This window comes from Cydia fagiglandana, chromosome 21 (assembly GCF_963556715.1).
Source record: "Cydia fagiglandana chromosome 21, ilCydFagi1.1, whole genome shotgun sequence".
Lineage (NCBI taxonomy): Eukaryota > Metazoa > Arthropoda > Insecta > Lepidoptera > Tortricidae > Cydia > Cydia fagiglandana.
In genome coordinates this window covers 13,968,113-13,989,130 of record NC_085952.1, presented here as the reverse complement: position 1 = coordinate 13,989,130, position 21,018 = coordinate 13,968,113, and the positions used below count along the sequence as shown (strand labels likewise).

Here is a 21,018-nt window from a genome sequence, read left to right as displayed (position 1 = left end):
AGTAACTTTTTTTATGTCTATGTCCTATAGAAAGCAAACAAGACCAATCACCTGGGTTGCCGGGGTTTAAAATAGAATCCTTTATTGCGAATCATGGTACATAATAAAGTAGTTACAATAAAAACATTTTAGAACACATGGCACCCTGGTAGGGCATTGCAAATTAATCTTATGTCTAGTTATTTATGGAACATTTTTTTTATAGTGCTACATAACTGTAACAATATATAACACAGTACAGTTTATATGTGTGTAGTTTTACTTAGTTTTAACATGGGAGTAGGCTCTTTTCTTGAAGGTTTGAAGGTCGTATCGGTCCGGACATACCGAGACCGACGGAGCGGTTCGAGAATGCCACAAGGTACCTTTTGCCGTGGAACGTCACATATCTTTATTATTCCATTTCTACTGATTTTTTAATTCATTTCCCGAATCGCGCGCGACATTTAATTCCACAGTTTAGCTCAGGGGGGGGGGGACACTCGGAACATAGTTAACGTCAGTAAAGATGGCGGATGATGGCGTCAATTTAGAAAGAAAGAAAAATTGCGTAAAGCAGACTTCCGATTATGCAAACTACGTCATTAGATGTGTCACTATAAAATTGATACAATTTTAAGGCATGAATACAACATTGAGAAGGTTACATACCTAGTTTGTCAAGACCTTTCTTTATAATGTTGGTTACTTAGCAACTGTTGTTTACTTGTCAGACCAAAATAAATGTCGTAAACAAATTATATAAGATAATTATTCTCTATTAATTTTATTTTAAAGTGTAACCGAGTAAAAATGGAGCAAGCATTAAATACGAAAATAGGGAAATTAGCCTCCCAATATTCCAACACCTGGAGGTTTAAAATTTTTAATAGTGCTCAAGAAAATGCCGGGAGGTTTAGATATTCTCGAACGAAAAATGAAAAATTCCATCGTTAGCGCTCACTGCAAATAGCGATGAAAAGGACCTGTGTATAAGTTCGAAACTATAATAGTGCAATTTTAATTTTGGTCACGACAAACATGTTCTATGACATTCTGCAAAAAATCGTGCGTCTTGATTCCGCTAAAGACACGTCGTGGGAGGAACTGGAGCGCATATTATGGAGGTACCTGCTTAGACAATGGATATAGAGTCAGAAGCTGCAAGCGGTAGATTCCTGCTATTAATAGGTACTATCTGTATATACCAAATTGAAGGCAATAAAATACTTTACTATTACTTACTATTATGTTTCTGTTATATTCATTCCACTCTTTAAAACCTTTTCTACATAATATTAGGTCTACTTGGGCGGTTTACAAGTACATTTTTTGTTTGACTTCTTGTAAACAATTACAGTTATTTGTTACAAGAAACCAATCAAAAAATGGACTTTTAAACCGACCAAGTAGACCTAATATTATGTGGGACGAAAGTACACCTATGGATGCATATGTAGTTGTACACGCACACATACATACTTAGTTTCGGGGGAAAATCAGAGATGGCGCTTTCAAATGAGTTTCCATAAAATGCTTCAAGAGGGCTCTCTTTACCTATTATACTTACTTTACTCTTTGGTTTAGCTCGACGCAGGGAGTGTCTGGAGAAACGTCCAGTTGAGGACTGCCAACCATCTAAATGGTGAAGAAACTTGTTCAAATCTGAATGTGTGAACTAGTGTGTAGTTTGCACTAGCAAGATTCCTTGTAAGGAACCGCTATTCTGTCACATCATCATAAAATTTGGTGATTCGCTACGTAATATTTAAATAATGACAAAACGTAGCCTTACGTTATATTTATTTAGTATTCATTTCATTATTATCAGTTAGCATGATCCAAACTAGATTTTAACGAGTTTTTTTAATGTAGGTATAATTAGCGCTTTCATGACACTGACGTAGCAAATGTCAATATTTTTTATGACCCGTTTTAGAGCGTTTTTTCACATTGTCCGATCCGAACCCGATATCAGATGTTAGATCTGATGACATGCTGCTAGAAAATGCCTTATGGCATCAAGAAGGCACTTTTTGTTTTGCAGTCGTATCCGACTTGCGATATCGGATCAGACATTGTGAAAGCACTCTTTATAGAGTTTGCTGTAGTTTTATGCACCTATAAAATACCTAAAGGAGAATAGGCACTTTGTAGTCTTTGTACCATGCATGTGATGTGTACTATTAAGACATATCTCGTTTGAAAGGACCATAGACTAGGAATCCTCTAGACCGAGTTTAGAGCAATTATTTCATGCAACCGATGATGCCAAAAATGCGAGGGTGCGCGGGACGAGGTGAGCGAAGTCCCGTGCCGTGATTGGTCCGTTCAAAGACACGGACGTCACACAAAGACACTTTCGACTCGAACATGGAGTAAAATTACCGTATGCGTGGCAGAGGGGGTAGCGTGACTATGCTGTCTGGAGGATGTTTCGTCTGTGGAAAGGACTTAAGCATTACGTACGACACTTTGGATAACGTGCAGGGACTGAGCTATTTAAAAAAAAGAGTGACGCATACAAACTGTGTTTTTACAATACCTACGTGGTATGTAGCTAGTTGTTTATTTAAAAATAATTGGTGTTATTGTATTTGTAACATAATTAAATGATGATCATAAGTCTAAAGTCTAAACCTAAATTACCCTGAGGCATGGACGTTGTTGTTTTGACGAAATGATGACTCAAGTTAGACCGGGCCGTGTCCGGGCCGGAGCTTCGTTTTCTATGGAAAGCACCACGTGATCGCCGATAGCCGTCATAGAAAATGACATGTCAGACGCCTCGGCCCGGGCACGGCCCGGTCTAGCAGGAGTCAATCTTAAATGGCAGTGATTCACGGGCTTTAACGTTGTTTATGTAATTAAATTAATTAGCAATCAGGTTGCAGAATCAGCTTAGGTAGACTGTTACATAATTATAATCCCATTAAAAACATAAATGTGAAATGAGAGTAAAATTCAATATTAGGAATGGGTATGCGTCGTTGTTGGCTTTGCCGGAAAAATAATTAATATCTATGGGCCAAGTTCTAGTTCGCTTGGGATGTAATTAAAGTTCAGGATTTGACTTGGCCAGTTTTTACGTATACGCTATAATTATTTAACTGTCTATGTTAATTTTCTAAAATTTAGTTTATTGGTAGAAATAGAGTGGTGTATAATATTGACCTGAAACCGGCATTCTGTGATAATATTGAAAACATAGCCCTACCGCATCAATTCAGCCCTAGCCCTAACCACTATACCATTAACTCTCTTCATATATGTATGTTTTCCAAGGAAAACAAGTTTTAGTTTAAATAATCTTGTTGTTTCTTATTTAAAAAAAATTGAACAGGTAAGGTAGAAGTACTAGTGCTCAACGCTGCACTAGTATTCGACATGGGCACTAAAGTGACAAGGATTAAATTTGAATACAGAAAAATCTTCGCCGTTCAAATGTAACCTGTATTACTTTGACATAAAGTGCCCATGTCGAATACTAGTGCAGCGTCGAGCACTAGTACTTCTACCTTAGCCTGTTTAGCCACTTCTGAGGGGCGAAAACAGAAATTCGCAAATTGCGGGGATCTTTCTCTTTTACTCCAATGAAGGCGTAATTAGAGAGACATAGAAAAATGCCCGCAATTTGACGATTTTCGATTTTCACGGTGGCCGTCCTGGCCACAACATGTTATTCATCCACAGATCACCGTATCACTAACAGATGTGTGTTGTCTGCAAAGACTAACAATAACACTCACAATCAGACTACACAAATATAAACCAGACTTTGCAGGAAAAACTAAAATATTTAAATAAATATTATCTTATTAAAGATCATAATATTTGACTCAGGTAGCGGATCAAAACACAGTAGGAGTCATGGGTCATCCGTGGGTCAAATCGTGGCTCGAACAATCACCATATTTTTTTTATGATATATAGGAGGCAAAGAAATTCAAAGGTGTATATGAAGTCCCCAATCCGCATTGGGCTAGCGCAAGCTCTCTCACGCATGAGAGGCCTGCGCCCAGCAGTGGGACGTAATATAGGCTGAATTATTTATTTATTTTATTTTTAGGAGGCAGACGACCAGACGAAATGCCTGATGGTAAGCGATAACCGTAGCCGTCGTTCACGCCCACGGTGCGAATCAGTGGAAGCTGGACGCACTTGTGTGATTTTCTATACGAAGAATACTAAAACTCGTTGCGTGCTACGATGCGTCCGATGCGTGCGATGTGCATACGAAGTTATAGGTAATACCGTCTTATTAACCGTATCATTTATCGGTAATTAAAAACTAAATAATGTCAATTTTAAGGAAGCAAAGATGTAATTGAAACATTTGATTTATTTTTAATAAGTTTGCAAATAGGTCCTATAAGTAAAAAATAACGACTTAATTTTTTCTCCAATCAGTTGCTGAAGCATAATTTTACTTTACAGAAGTCTAATAAGCGCAAAGCTACGTTTTAAGGATGACTCACGCTAGACCGGGCCGGAGCTTCCGGCGCTTCCTTTTTCTATGGAAAGCATTACGTAATCTCCTGTCATGTCATAGAAAAGTAAACGCCGGAAGCCCCGGCCCGGACACGGCCCGGTCTAGCGTGAGTCATCCTTAACCCATCGGACCGTCATCCCTTTAAATCTGTAATCACTATTATCTATTTGCACACACATATTCATTATAAAAAGACACCCGTGTGTACTAGCGTCAATCGTCTGAAAACAGTCTACGCCACCGCGCCAATCCGGCCGCACGTACCTTGCGTACATTCATCTCGTAACCCGGTAGTGCATTATACATTGGGACCGAAGCCAATATCAAACTATATTTGGAACACACGTGAGTCTACAGAGATATGGTGTTTTAGTGGACGTTTTGTTTGAGAACAATTGTGTTTTGACTTGTGAGTGTTTTGTCTGGGTTGATGGGAAAAAGTAAAGTTTACATGATATAATATGAACACTCTATTGAGGTCAAAGTAAAGCCTATACCTGCAAGTCTTCGCTGAAGTGCGATCTCTTCTAGGCAACTTTTGGAAGTAACTATTGTAAAATATATGCCAACAATAATATTGCTAAGTTTATTTTTTATTTTTTACACTTAAAATTAATGAATTGCACTATAAACACAATTTAAATTAATTATATTATCAATTAATTAATTTTTACATACTAGTATATAATATATGCAAAGTCACACATAAGTATTATGGTATGAATGTATGATTTTAAAACATGGGTTCTTACGACCATTTTTTACGAAGAAGGTACCTAGTGAGAATTAATGATATCAATTTATGTTAAAAGTAAAAATAAATATTTGCATTATCCTAAAATGCATCAGACCATTTACGTTATAAAGCTCATCATAAAAAAAATGTAACTCATCATTTTAAATTTAAATAATAATTATTATAAATATCTTGACATTTCTAATCTAGATTGTCAATATTTCAAACCAATATTTGCATTTCATATATTGATTTCCACATCGCCGTGTGCCTGCTATACTGCCACAATTCAAAAATTTTGATTTTCTGGATTATTGCAGATTCGTATTCAAAATTGTTCAATTTACGACCTTATTTCGAGAGCCATAGCAAAAAAGGTCTTTAAGAGCCTTTTTCTCATAAGTGGCCTTATGCATTTGACCATAAATTGTCAGACAATTCCCTGCAATACAGCCACTTTTGAGTTGTGGCTATAAAGCACACGTTTTAAATGAAGCTTTTGAGTTGCGTCCTAGAAAATAATAATTAGCTGAGTTACACATAATATTATTATCGCGTACAGTGATCTTGTTCCTGGGTCTATATTAATTCGCATAACGTAATACTCCTAATTCAAATTGGCATAAGACAGATTACGCATAACTTTTAAATCGCATAACATTATTTCGCATAACTGAGTACGCATAATGTTAATGCGCATAACGTTTATTGTCATAACAATGACTTAGTATAAATGTAATAAGCATAACGCTACTTTGCATAATTATTAAATGGTATAAATATAAAAGGAAGGTAACAGATTGTTATGTCCCCATAAAGCGGTATTTGGAGGCAATTGCAGCCAATTTAAATTAAAGTTTAGTTTGGATGGTTTTTTTCTATCCTACCGATTTATAGGTATAAGTTCTATTTACCAGTTAGAGGTATTGACAAATGTAATTTTGATTGTATATATTATTTTATTTATTTAATACATCTGAGGAGATAATCAGGATGTGAATATATCTATAATATTATCGATCTGTTATTAAAAAAAACCTAACATCGAAGGCTAAGGCCTTCTGAACCTAACCTAACCGAGTTGGTTAAGTTGGTTTCGTCCTGATCCATTTACATTATAAAATTATGCTAATTCATTTTATGACAGTTACAGTTATAGTTAATAATGTTATGCATATTTAAATTATGCGGAGTCATTATTATGCGCAATAAGTGTTATGCTTTTTTATTATTATGCCTGTTTAATGTTATGAACAATTATTTTATGCCAAATCTGTTATGCGAATTCATATTATGACAATTAATGTTAGGCGTATTAAGGGGCACCCCTTGTTCCTATCAAAGTTGATATAAGTTCAAAAACTAAAACCCGACTACTGCAAATCGCGCTCTAAAAAGTATGAAACAAGATAGAATTCTTATCTGAAGTTATCAAACAGGAAATATTATAAATGTTATAATTTTTTTAATAAAAAAATACAACGTAATAAAATGTATTACATTTTTGATATATTTACAGAGATATTCAAAGGATCGCCGTGCATGGTCGTATGCCACGATTATAATCTTTAAGGTAAAGTGGCATACGACCACAGCTATCCTCTGAATCTCTGTAAAAATATAAATAATGTAGTAAATTATACATATTACGTTGTATTTTTTTATAAAAAAAATTATAACATTTATAATATTTCCTGTTTGATAACTTCAGATAAGAATTCTATCTTGTTTCATACTTTTAGAGCGCGATTTGCAGTAGTCGGGTTTTAGTTTTTGAACTTATTTTTTATTTAATTAATTTTGGGGTCATGACTTCGTTACTAACTACCTATTCGAAGTCACTTTATATTACTTTTTCGAGGGCATCCCCAGTACAGAAATACACGCAGAGCGCCACATATATCGGGCTGCGCTATCCTTTGGCATGGAGGCGCTTTCGGCGCCCAGCTTTGGAACGTGTACAGTGCGCCTCCTACGTCGGGCTACGCCCGACTCTATTACTATGAGGGCGCCGAAGGCGCCCGGCTTTGGAACGCGTAGAGCGTGTCTTGTACGTCGGGCTACGCCTGACTCTTTTAGTATAAGGGCGCCAAAGGCGCCCGGCTTTGGAACGCGTAGAGCGAGCTTCGTACGTCGGGCTACGCCCGACTCTTTTAGTATGAGGGCGCCTTCGGCGCCCGGCTTTGGAACGCGTACAGCGAGCTTCGTACGTCGGGCTACGCCCGACTCTTTTAGTATAAGAGCGCCCAAGGCGCCCGGCTTTGAACGCATACAGTGCGCCTCGTACGACGACGGGCTACACCCGACGCGTTGAGTATGAGGGCGCCGAAGGCGCCCGGCTTTGGAACACGTACAGCGTGCCCGCACGTCTTTTGTACGGCTGTTTCATGCATTTGCCCGGATTTGGCAAGCGTCCAGCGTGTCACGTATGTCGACACTTTTAGTATGAGAAAGTCGAAGTCGCCTGGATTTGGACTGCTTGCAGCGCGCCACGCACGTCAGGCTACGCCCGACTCCTCTAGTATGAGGGCGCCGAAGGCGCCCGGCTTTGGAACGCATACAGCGAGCTTCCTACGTCTCTTGTACGGCTGTTTCATACATTTTGGCTGATCTGGACTTCTATACCTATTCACGTTATAAAATATTGCAGGTCATTAAAAAAAACACTATGTTTATAGCGGCCAAACAAATTTATTTTGCAAATACCTTCTTGTATCGCCGTAGTCGGGTAATACGCGGATAGAATCCAGAGCGCTTGTAGATTCGTAGTTCGAATTACCTACCCGATAAATTAATGTTTCATCGGGTGCATGCAAGCAAAGCCAGTCGCAAAAGCTAACAATATTTATATATTTGAAATGTGCTAACTGAGCTCTTTCAAATGATATACATCACGTAATCATTACTTATTTTTATTTTTTTCGTTCGTGACTTTATGACCTCTAGAGGACGCCTTGTTAATTTTTTGGGACTTCATATAGCCTATAACCAGCGGACGATTAAGATAATTCGAATGACATATCGTTTGTCAAATTATAATGTGTACTTTAGAAGTTATGAGGGAACAAATGAACATACATACATACATACATACCCACATACATACCGGTCAAAATCATAACCCTCCTTTTGCGTTGCCGTAGTCGGGTAAAAATAAAGGGATTTTAACTATTTTGGTGTTTTTATTTATATTTGCATGGTAACCTTTATCCAATAATTTTGTGTTTAAATTTGGCCGCATCTCAAAATCTTTAAAAAACGTTTCTGCAATACGGCCACAACTCTAAATACCTGTCTTTCGGGCCTTGTGTCTTAAAAAATATACATTTATTTTAAAAAGTGGCGTGGTCATAAGGAAGGTTATATCATTCCGAGTAAAAAAAGCTAAATTTTAAATTCATAGACCTAAAACTAAAGGAGTAAGATCCTATTAAACACCCTGAACTATACTCTCAAAACTTTGAGACGCGATTTCTCGAAAAAACGGTTTTTTGAGATGTGGCAGTGTAGCAGGCACACGGCGACATGATTAATCATTTATATACAAATGTTTTTATGCTGTTGCGATAATAAAAAGCTAGAAATTGCAATAAATTATGCATTCACACGTGAATGATACGAAATAAATCAGAACAGCCATAATTTACGTTTAATGTTAACAGTTGATAATATACATAAATAAATTTTACTTGACCGACCCTAACACCCCGGACCTTCTCGTTGAGCTCTAGCAATCTTAAAGAGCCCACGCTACTTCGCCGGACGATATCAGCCTGTCAGTTAATCGCAAAAGGTGACAGCTATAACCGCGAAAATCGAAGTTCGCAAATTGCGGGGATTTTTCTCTGTCACTCTAATTACGCCTTCGTTGGAGTAAAAGAGAAAGATCCCCGCAATTTGCAAATTTCGGTTTTCGCGGTAGCCGCTCAGATCCGAACTGATAGGCTGATATCGTCCGGCGAACTGGTAATCTGTGGGCCCTTTTACTCACCGGCAGGAACAGAACACTATGAGTAGGGTTTAGTGTTAGTGTTATTTGGCTGGTGGTTTTCTGACTTAATATTAATCTCTGTGCGGCTCGCTCTCGCCTGCACCATTATACTTAACAGCTTTTTTTTAAATTTAACCTCTGGTTTTGCGTAATTATTTCATTGATTTCCAGTTATTAACAATAGGAAAAATCTATTGACATTTAATTGCCTTTCTTATATCTAAACTATTATCTTCTTACGTTAGACGAGTTTCGCACTCCGGTCAGCTCTGGTTATTGAGTATCGATAATGAAATATAATTAATTTTTAATGAGACATAATCCAATAGGTTATAAAGATGCGACCACACCGCTGCTTAAAAAACGGTGACGGTGCGGAATTGCAGTGACGCACCGTAAAGGGCACCGTTTTTGTTTTTTATATAGGATCACTCGTGCTTCTGTCTGTCCGTCTGTCACAGCCTATTTTCTCGGAAACTACTGGACCAACTAAGTTGAAATGTAGTACACATATGTAAATCAGTAACCCAAAGACGGACATCTTACGTACACAAATGAATTTTAACATGAAAGCCACTTTTTGGGAGGTATAGAGATAAAGATAAAAAATAGTTTATTCAAGTAGGCATATTATAATGCGCTTATGAACGTCAAATAAACCTAAATAAATGAGAAATTTAAAAAACCTGGCAAGTGCGAATCGGACTCGCGCACGAAGGGTTCCGTACCATAATGCAAAAAACTTTATTTTATTTTGTTTTTAGTATTTGTTGTTATAGCGGCAACAAAAATACATCATCTGTGAAATTTTCAACTGTCTAGCTATCACGGTTCGTGAGATACAGTCTGGTGACAGACGGACGGACGGACGGACGGACAGCGGAGTCGTAATAATAGGGTCCCGTTTTTACCCTTTGGGTACGGAACCCAAAGGGTACGGAACCCAAAAGGTACGGAACCCAAAGGGTACGGAACCCTAAAAATGACGTTGTCGTGGCCGAGGCCGAGCCATTGTTCGACTCCGCTACAAAGCGGGAAGCGTCTGAGGGCCTACCGCGAAACACGTTCGACGTGTTGCCTCCCTGTTGCACTTGTAGATTCGTACGCAAGTGTGACAGGAAGGCAACACGTCGAACGTGGTTCGCGGTAGGCCCTCTGCTACGCGTTGTGGCTCTACGATAGCCGGGTACCTTCGTAGACACAGCTGATTGATTATATTAATATGTATGCAAACCGTGTTGTTGTCGAAACACAATTGACATATTGAATAAATAAAGTGTTTCCATCATAGATGGTAGGATTCTATAGATAGACTGATGTGCTACATGCGTGCGTCCGTGAGGAAACAGAACATACGAAATGCGACACTATGATTGGTCGAAATTATTTGTTGCCCACCATAATCCATACTAAAGGAGGATGGGCAAATTGGCCTATATGACCAATAAGGACAAGCAATATGTCACTGGATAGCTTATCCTAAGTCCTACTACTTTTACTATGGCAGATAGTCCCAAATCTGTGAGTGAAAAAAATTATCACCGCAAAAAGTAGTGCGAGTTTAAATGTAGGTATATAGGTGAAAGATACATAAGACTATCCCGTTTGGTCATTTCCCCCCACCCCTCATGACTGATCCAGTTGTACTAGATTCATGGTTTCCATGTAGCCGTTGCTATAGTTCGTTTTTTTAGCATTAGAAATAAGGTAAACAATCTTGATGTGTCTTTTAATTGAAAAACACATTTTAAAAATAAGTTACGGCAAGTATGTAACAATTATGAATCTAATACGATCCTTTATATTCTTCTGCTTTCATAAGTAATCGTTTTTGATTTTTAAAAAGCGTTTTTCAATTAAAAGACATGTTAAGATCGCTTACCTTCTTGCAAGTTCTTTCTAATGCTAAAAAAAACGAACTATAGGTAGATGATGCGCAAGATAAGTTGCGCACGAAACAACGTAACGTTTGATTTTATTCCCCATTTTTCGTTCCCCGGGCTTAAGTATATGAACATCGATTCTTAAGGAGTAAACCCCAATTAATTCCAACATTATGGCGAGTTTTGCATACTAATGAACTCACGCGCACACTTGTAAACCGGCTGAAGTGTTGCGTCACAATGAGCTGATTAAACCATAAAATTGGCACTTACATGACTGTAATAAAGGGCATATGTATGAATGTTGACGTTAGATATCAATCGAGTATACAAGAGCATATGGGGGACCTAAGGTACTATGTAAATCAAAATGTCGGTAATTAAAGGTAAATTCGCAAAAGACCCTATAAATAAATAAATGATATATAAATTTATAAACATTATATGAAAATTTTACATAGATCGGCTTAATCTCATAGTAAACTCAATAAGGCTTGTGTTGTGGGTGAGTGGGTAGATACTAGACGACAATATATCATATACGAGTATATTATACACACATATACTCGTACAAACACCTACATACATAGAAAACATCTATAACTCAGGAACATATATTTGTGATGAACACACAAATAAATGCCTCTGCCAGGACTCGAACCCGGGACCGGGATAAATGTGAGTTAATACAAATATGTGTTCAAAACGCGAAAGTTTTAAATATCAATATAAGGTGATAGCACACAGCCTACTGGGTCCGTTTCTGCCCCCATTTTGCTATTAAAATGCCATGCAAGAGTGACATGATGTTTATCAAAATTGACTCAATACGGCAACTCATGTTATTATTACGAATGGTCAGTAAGCGTAAAATCCATTTACATTTCAGCTAGATAGCCGTGAATCCCGGTGCCACGGTTGGCCTGAAAACGTGATATTACTTACGTAGTTATGTATAAAGAACCAAAACTGTGGGATTTGAACCACAACACACTTTTTATAGGAAAACAATCTCCATGTATCAAAGTCTGCCAAAAAACCTGGATTATTTTATTTTGGTCATTTAATAAATTCAATTATTAAAGGGACCACTGATTAACAGTCCGCCGGAAGGTATTGGCCTGTCAGTTGTTCGGAGCTGTTAAAATTTTGTTCTAACTGACAGGCCGATACCGTCCACCGTCGTCGACTGTTAATCAGTGGGCTCTTAGTAATTATACCGGGTGTGGCCTGTAATATGAGCAATAAAATTAACTGTAGGCTGTACTCCTCACACTGATCAACATTTGTTCAGCGACTTTTGAAAATAACTTGTAGTTTGATTTTTAATACACTTTAAAGGTTATTCAAAGACGCAATGTATTGCGAATTTTGTTATGTTTAAGGCTTGACAAGCAACGTCAATCAGAATGATATGACGTGGCGATGGCGTCCATTGAAGATAATATTTAATTTGTATGAAAAATAGGGAGTATAAAATTCATAATGTTTAAAAGTTGTTGAACAAAAGTGTCACCGTTTGAGGAGTACAATCTATGTTTTAATTATTTGCCCATGTTACAGGCCACACCCGGTATATTACACTTGTTAAGTTACATTTATTGAATCCTATTATTAGTACATTACTACAGAGGCCGGGACAAAAGGGGTTGCCGGCCGAAGACATATAGACGGCCGAGCGAAGCGAGGCCGGATAGGTCTGAGCGCGGGCAACCCCATTTCCCGCCGAGGTATGTATAGTGCTTTTCTCAAACATGCAATGAAATAAATAAAATAAGAAATCCACGAAACCCAAGTTTTATTTATAGAAAAAACTAAAAGTAAACTACACCCAAAATATAACTAAACACGTACCTATATCTTTATCACGTTATGTTTTACACGAGTCGTGTATTTTTACTACCCGTATATTTTCATGTATCTTTGATTTGACCGTCTGACTGTCGTTTTCGTCACATAAGTTTACATAGTCTTTCATGTTGATATCATGTTTCACATACATCGTTGCTTTATGCATGGAGCAAATAAGTATAATTTCCACAGTGTTCACGATTTTGTAGTTACTTTCATTTCTTTAAAATATGCCACAAAACTGTTTCTAATAAACTGTAAGCCATTTTTCTTAGATTCTAAAATAATAAAATTGCCATAAGCAACCATATAGATACTTCGTCTTTGACTTGGCGGCAGAGGTAGCAAGTTATTTAAAATCAATTCTGGTTACGCTGCCAATTCCAACTTCTACGATTACAATTAAAATTAATTTCATTATTTTGTCGGGACATATTAAAGTAAAAAAATCAACAACGCACCATAAATCCAATAAAACAGAAATACAGAATGAATATTTTTCAACTCTGCCTCCATAACAATTAAAAAAAAATAACTACGCGTGTTTTAGGAGACCTTTTCACCGCTAACGTTTAGATGAAATATTTTAAATGTATTTATTGTGTAGTTAAATTTATAATTTAAAATTACAGAATTTGGTTAATAATGTATTATTTATTAAGTTCATGTTGATTTTATACAAATAAAACTGCAAATTGTAGCAAACATTGTTTTTTGTTTTTTTTTATAGGCGTAGTGGCAGAGTGTCATTACGAACCATAAAGCAAATACTGCCTCTAGTTTTTTTTTTAATGGCTGAATGCCACGATGCTGTGTCACAAATATCTGTGAAATGGAAATTAAAAAAGAGGACTTTGCCGGCCTAGGCCTGCAAGATTTGTATGAAATTCCATTAAATACCTCTTGTCCTAGCCGAACCTGAAACGTCATACTTCGCAGCCTATTATAAGGAACATAACATCAATATTTCATTGCATGTTTGAGAAAAAAATATTACTTACTTACTTAATGGCGCAACGACCCAAAATGAGTCTTGGCCTATATTGCCTACCTATTATAAAATAATATAATTATAGGTACTTATTAGAGATGAGTAAGAATAACATCACAACATTAATTATTTCGTCATACCTTCCGTACTACTTGGACATGACGCTCGAAACTAGTGCCAAACTCGTCTTCATCTGAGTCTAGACAATTTACATTATGTACATAATTAGAATTAATATCATACCAAACATATTTTCATCTCTATTATTAAACAATATTAAGTTCAAAGTTCAACAAGAAATATTGTTGATAGCTCTTTTTTGTTTCGGCCAGATTGAAAAAGAACTTAATGTAGTAGTATTTTAGGTTTAGAATAAAATGTACACGTATTATATTGAGTATTTAAAACTTTCGCATATTGAACACATATTAACTCACATTAATAGAGATGGGTCTATCTCGAATTTATTTTATGACCTTTATTTACCGACGTTTCGACACAGGCACAGAATAAATAATAGTACTAGGTACAGAAGACTCACTCTCTAACAAAACACGTCTGTCACGATCAGCACAGATATGGCCGCTAGGTGGCGACAGCGCCACGCGCGGCTTATGGCAAACCTCAAAATTGGGGTCGAACGGATGTATTATTAGCTACCTGTAGCAAAGCGACGAAATCGCGGAGTGAGCCACGCCTGTCAGAGGTTTCACTGGTCGTATAGTAATAAATCATCGTCTGGTAATAAAGTTAAGGCAATAAAATAAATTCGCGATAGTCGTCTTTATATGTGAGTTAATATGAAATGTAATACATATTTAGATGCAGCAAAGTCAAGGCCAGGATTTGAGATAAAATAAACCGGTGTTTGACCTTTAGTCATGTAACTAAGAGGCTGATTCTGCTATAACGATTTGATACACATTTTATTTTATTTTGATTCGACCTTCAGTCATCTCACGCGCAGATGAAGATAGAGACTTCTAGATAGAAGTAAGAGCGAAATACTTTATAAGACAACTCCTGATCTGATTGCATTTCGTCAGAACCAATCAGCGCTAGCTAACGGTGATTGACGCTCGCGGTCAAGGTCATACGACCTTAAATATTATTATTAAATTAAATCAGCATTGCGATACAGCGAGGAAATGCCGCCAGCATCCTTGGTACAATGCCTCAAAGACCTATTTTAGATTAAGCTAGTTATTAATTTCTTTTAGTACCACTGTATATACCTACCTACTTATATCTTGTTTGTAAATACATGATTAGTAATTAAAAAATAAAATAAAGGAAAAACAGAAAGACTCCTTGTAACCTTTTGGAACATCGGTTCAATCGCTCTTAACCGACTGAAATCTATTATTATTATTATGCTGCCAGTTTCGCACTCTGTTACTGTAATATATTTATGCATAATTATAGCTTGTTGCTACTCCAAACGTTTTAAACCTTGTCAAATTAACTTTTTCGATCCTTCCGCTAACTTGCAACATAAAAGAAAACAAACATTTAAAGTGACAAAGTAATACAACAAAATAAACTGAGATTTCCCGTGATTCCATATAAATATTTCTACAATTACTTTAATAGCGTGTAGCGTTTAAAATAACAAATAAAGCAATTTTGTGCAATTTTCTACGTACCTAAGTTACTGTGACATTGCTAATGGCAGCGACAGACTAGATTATATCTGTCATCTTATTAGGAATGATGGCTATCATACATGTGTGTGTGTATGACATCATATGGATGGATGATAGGCTTTCCAGCACTTGCATTTGAGTTTTAATGTTTAAGTACGTAATTAGTTTAATTATGCGGTGTATTGGCATACGCTGTGATGCCGTGTAATGTATTTAAATAATAAATAAATAATAATCACATTTTCATATTTCACCCACAATATTTATACTCCAATCATTTTACCGACCAAAAGTAAACCTGACTAGTAACATTTGCAAGAGGGCCCTGCTATTCTCATTGTTTAGGGTGACAGTTCATTAAAGTATGAAAAAACCGGCCAAGTGCGAGTCGGACTCGCGTTTCTAGGGTTCCGTACATAAGACCGACTAACGCTTGACTGCACATTTCTAATAGGTTTTTCTGTCTTCTATAGGTAAAGAACTATTTTGTGTATTTTTACCAAAATTTTAGACCCAGTAGTTTCGGAGATAAAGGGGGGAATGGTAATTTTTTGGCTATTTTCTTAAATAACTTCGAACCTATGTATTTTAAAATTATAAAAAAGCATGGGCATATTTGGGTCACTAATTCAAAAACATCAAAACATCAAAACATCAACATTTATTCAGCAAATAGGCCACAAGGGCACTTTTACACGTCAACATTGAATTTACATAAAAGCAAAAATAATAACATCAACAATTTTATAAAATAAAACTAACAATTCAATCTAACGTATTACAATTACTAAGAGATGTATATGGTCTCTTAATGTCGAATTACATACAAAATACAGATAAAAAAACACACACAAAAAAAATCTATAATATTTAGAGGTGTAAATGTCTCTAGGTGTCAGAACTATAAGATTATATAGTTTATCAAGTTATCCTTAGAGATGTATAAGGTCTCCAAGAGTCAATATCCTGTATAATTAATACATTCATTAAAAGAAAAGAAACATACGAGAACAGAATGAGGCGTCTCACTGTAATTAATTAATAAAAGTTACTAAGTATAATAGCTCGTGTTAGCTTAACAGACCAGTCTCCACAAACAGCACCCGTTCACGAGTATGACGCGTATCTCAGCCATCGCCTCCCTCAACCTTCATTCGGGAAAGTGGCGACCCGATCAACAACGCCACCGTAAGCAAAGACTTTTAAGCGAGCATGACATGTTCAAGCTACCGGCCTATATTAATATTAAAATAGTAATAACATGTAGCTGTAAGACACGGCATTTTGTGCTCATATGTTACATAAAAAGACAGTAATATAGCTTCACATAATTACTAGCCTAAGTTGACTTAGAGATGTAAAGGTCTCTAAGTGTCAGAAACATTAAAAATATAGGTAAGTATGTACAATCAAAAATAAAAATCAAATAAATAAATATGTACTTAGAGATGTATAAGGTCTCCAAGTGTCCAAAACTAAAATTAAATTAAACAATATAATCAAGCGAGAACATCATTGTCTCATGTGTCAATTCTACTGTGTCAACACTAGCATATTTAATTCACAATGTAAAAAAAAACAATATTTATTTAATTCTTATTATACTAATGAAATCAAGCTACCGGCTTAAAAGCATCTCTATCGTTTATAAAATCATTTACAGTGTAGTACGCCTTACGTAACAAGGAGTGCTTAATGTGCGACTTAAATTTATGAAGTGGTAAATCCACTACATCAGTGGGGACTTTGTTATAAAAACGTGTACAGTTCCCGACGAAAGACGTACTAACCTTACGGAGGCGGTGGGCGGGCACAGCAAGTTTATGTTTGTTTCTAGTGTTATAGTTATGGATATCACTGTTAACCTTGAATTCGTGGATGTTTTTCCGAACATACATAATATTCTCTAGTATGTATTGAGATGCAACGGTAAGAATGTTAACTTCTTTGAATTTCTCTCTTAGGGATTTTACATATATGTACCAAATTTCAACTTAATTGGTCCAGTAGTTTCCGAGAAAATAGGCTGTGACAGACGGACAGAGAGACAGACGCACGAGTGATCCTGTAAGGATTCCGTTTTTTCCTTTTGAGGTACGGAACCCTAAAAATTAGTTCCAGTGAAACCCGCAATATGGCACGTGATCATAAAATACTGGTCAGGCTTTACTTAAATATTAGCGAATTGGATATAATTAATAATTAAATATAATATGTGCGTAGCTAGAGTGTCCCACCCACTGCTGGGCAAAGGCCTCCCTACTGCCGTATTCGAACTTCAAGATATTCACAAGAGACGACACGTACTAGATCTATTCTTGATACGTTATAGTTTAGATACCCTCTAGTTCTCTTTTGCAGCGCAATTCGGGCAACCAATGTCACTTGTGTGATGTGAGTCACATCTTGTGGAAATCGTTCAAGAGTATTTCCAGAATCGCGCAATGCCTAAAAGATGTCTAATAGATGTCTATTTCATAGTCTGAATCGGGCCCCTAGTCTCTTTCCACGTATTGAACAGAACAGAGCAAAGCGAGGGAGTGTCATTATCACGCCATATTCTTAAAAAATTGATATTAATTTGTTAAAATAAATTGAAGTGAATATCTTCTTCAAATTAGGCATAAATATTACAAGGTACTTATGAATGTAAAAAACTACCACCGGTTTTAACTACAATACACATCGCAAGAAACTCGGCGGGACGTATTAAAAAACATCAAATCTTAGAAATACGTAGTTAATGTTTAAAAAACGTAATTATAAAGACATTAGGTACCACATTTTGTTATTGCTAATTCCTTGCTGACTAACTCGGTCCGAGTCTTGAGCGATTAATTTACACGTCCGTTTTACTCTGACGTCAAAGTCAATTGCCATTTACGGAAATGTCATTTTACATCCAACAGTTGACATTTACATAATCTTTACCCACTTGATCCCGGTTGTGGGAGTATGATTGGTATTTGTAGATTTCATTCTGAATCTTATCTCTAAGGTAATAGATTCTAAAATTGTAGTTACTTTTTGACACGTGCTCCTTTAATTTACGAGTGATTACATCTCGGTATACAGTTATTAGGGACACGTGCTGAAAATCAAATAAAAGAAGCGAATAAATATTTTAACCAAAAACATATTAATACATTTTTTTTGAAACTATGTGGAAGTCAATTTTAAACTAACTAATCTACGAGTAAACTGTCTAACAACTCTCTGTCTCTATTAATAATATACCTATATAATATTTCGACTATATAATAAGTACATCGTGCTTTTTTTGTTTTCATGGATAATAAACGAATATTTTTTTTCGTCACAAAATAACTTATTAAAATATACGTTTCGCTGATGGGGCTACCGCGATATTGCAGCGCGTCAGGGATGTTTGCGGAGGCGCATGTGTCGTGTTTTAAAGCTACCATGCGCCTGCGAGCCGCGTCCCTGGTGCGACTGTTGTGATTGTTCCATAACTTCCATAAGGAGTAGTTACACTCAGACCACGGGGTTTTTGTAAAGTCTAACGCTTTTTTAGATCACAATACGGTAGCGAAACATTTGAATAACAACAAATAAATCCAAATGGTAAATTTAGCATTATAACAAATGCTATTGTCAACCAATTACACGTTTGTTTACACAACTACAAATGCACAATGTCATTGTTTTTATAACATATTTACAAAATAAATAGGACATTCTTACACAGATTTACTAAGTCCCACAGTAAGCTCAAGAAAGCTTGTGTTGTGGGTATTCAGACAACGATATAAAATATATTATGTCACCGTAAAATTGTAAACACTCGTCAGTTTATAATATCGCTAGTTAGATTATAAAGTGACGGCAGGGCGATTATAATCTAACCTAATCTACGTTAGATTATAAACTAACGGGTTCACAATCTTACGGTGTCATAAATATAATATGTAAATACTTAAATACATAGAAAACGACCATGACTCAGGAACAAATAACTGTGTCATCACACAAATAAATACCCTTACTGGGATTCGAACCCAAGGCCATCAGTTTCACAGGCAGGGTCACTCAGTATGCCAGACAAGACATGTCTATAATAATATTTGTTTTTTCCTTCCAGAAGCATGGCGACAGGCTGGCTAGCGTGGGAATGCGTTGTGTTCGGCGTGTTCGTGTGCGCGACGTCGTGCGCGCCGCTGTGGCGCGCACGCGGCGCCCGCGCAGGTGGCAGCGCGAAGCGCGCGTACATATTCGCGGGCGGCGGGGTCAGCACGCTGGCCATGGTGCTGTCAGTTGCTAGGGGCACGCTCGGAGTTAGAAGCTTTTTGGGTAAGATATATTATTTAAGTAGTAATTCTAAATCTTTTGAACTAACTGGATCACAAACGAGAAACTAAACAAGCACCGGTACCGTAAGCTTGGGTTACTTTGACCCAATGGAGGGTAACTTTGACCCACATGAAAACCTCATTTAAAAGGGTCTAATAAAAAAACATTAAAATGTCAAAGGTTACCTAAAACCAACCTCATGGCATATTTCCATAATTATAGTGCAATAACTAAATTAAATTAAAATTTCTTTATTAAAGACAACATATGGTTTATATTACATTTGTTAGTTATTGCTTATAATTTATATTAGTAACAACAGTAACCTAATAAAATATTTAATAAATTATAAAGAAAAGTGACTATGTCCGCTGACCCATTGCCCATAACAGAGGACAATCTAGCTTATTAGCATACATCGTTATCGCGGGAGCAAATATAAATTTATTAAAGAAGTGGTAAAACAGACTGCCCGTTTAGTAAAAACAGACCTTTCTGCCTACACATTATAAGCCTCCAAGAAGTTCATCATACATAGCACGAAGTTTTTGTTGCATAATGTTCATAAATCTTGCTTTACACTCTGTTAGTAAATAATGACCCGGAATCGACATATCAAATAAATATTCATGATTTATTTTGTACAACATTATTTAATTTTTGTTGATCTTAAGTGATTTTCGTAATATACGACATAAATTTTCTCTATGTTTTCTACTCTTAATCTGCGGCGTCGTGCAGTAAATATCCATTTTAATTGGCTAAATGATCTTTCGACTGCTATACTGTTGTAATGGGTGCGTTTTTAAAACGACGGAAGTAATCAAATGTAGAACGATATATCGTTGAATCTAGTACTATCTCCTTCTCCGATATCAGTTCACACATTTTTTTCATAACTTCATATCCGGCATTTTTCTGCAAAACCACTTTGAACTTTTTTAAAATCTGTTTTCCATCTTTATTCAAAATTAATTTGGATATATGTTTGTATGTATTTTGTACTATGGTCAAACTTTCACTAAGAGATAGATTTTGGCACTGCAGTTTATTTATAGCATCTGGTATTACTTGCAGATACTTTGCTATGAATTTTACATCTTTTCGAACTTTTGCACTGAGTAAAGATTTTTTGCTT

General features: G+C 36.3%; 1 protein-coding gene across 1 annotated transcript in view; it reads left to right on the top strand.

The window, feature by feature from the left end:
• Positions 1–4,696: 4,696 nt before the first annotated feature.
• The window catches only part of LOC134675155 (sodium-coupled monocarboxylate transporter 1), a 28,596-nt gene continuing 12,274 nt past the window's right edge, over positions 4,697–21,018 (top strand). The window contains exons 1-2 of the mRNA XM_063533331.1: positions 4,697–4,816; positions 19,672–19,880. Of these exons, the coding sequence (XP_063389401.1) occupies positions 19,676–19,880 (205 nt within the window). The 5' untranslated portion in view covers positions 4,697–4,816; positions 19,672–19,675. The remainder of the gene's footprint in view (positions 4,817–19,671; positions 19,881–21,018) is intronic.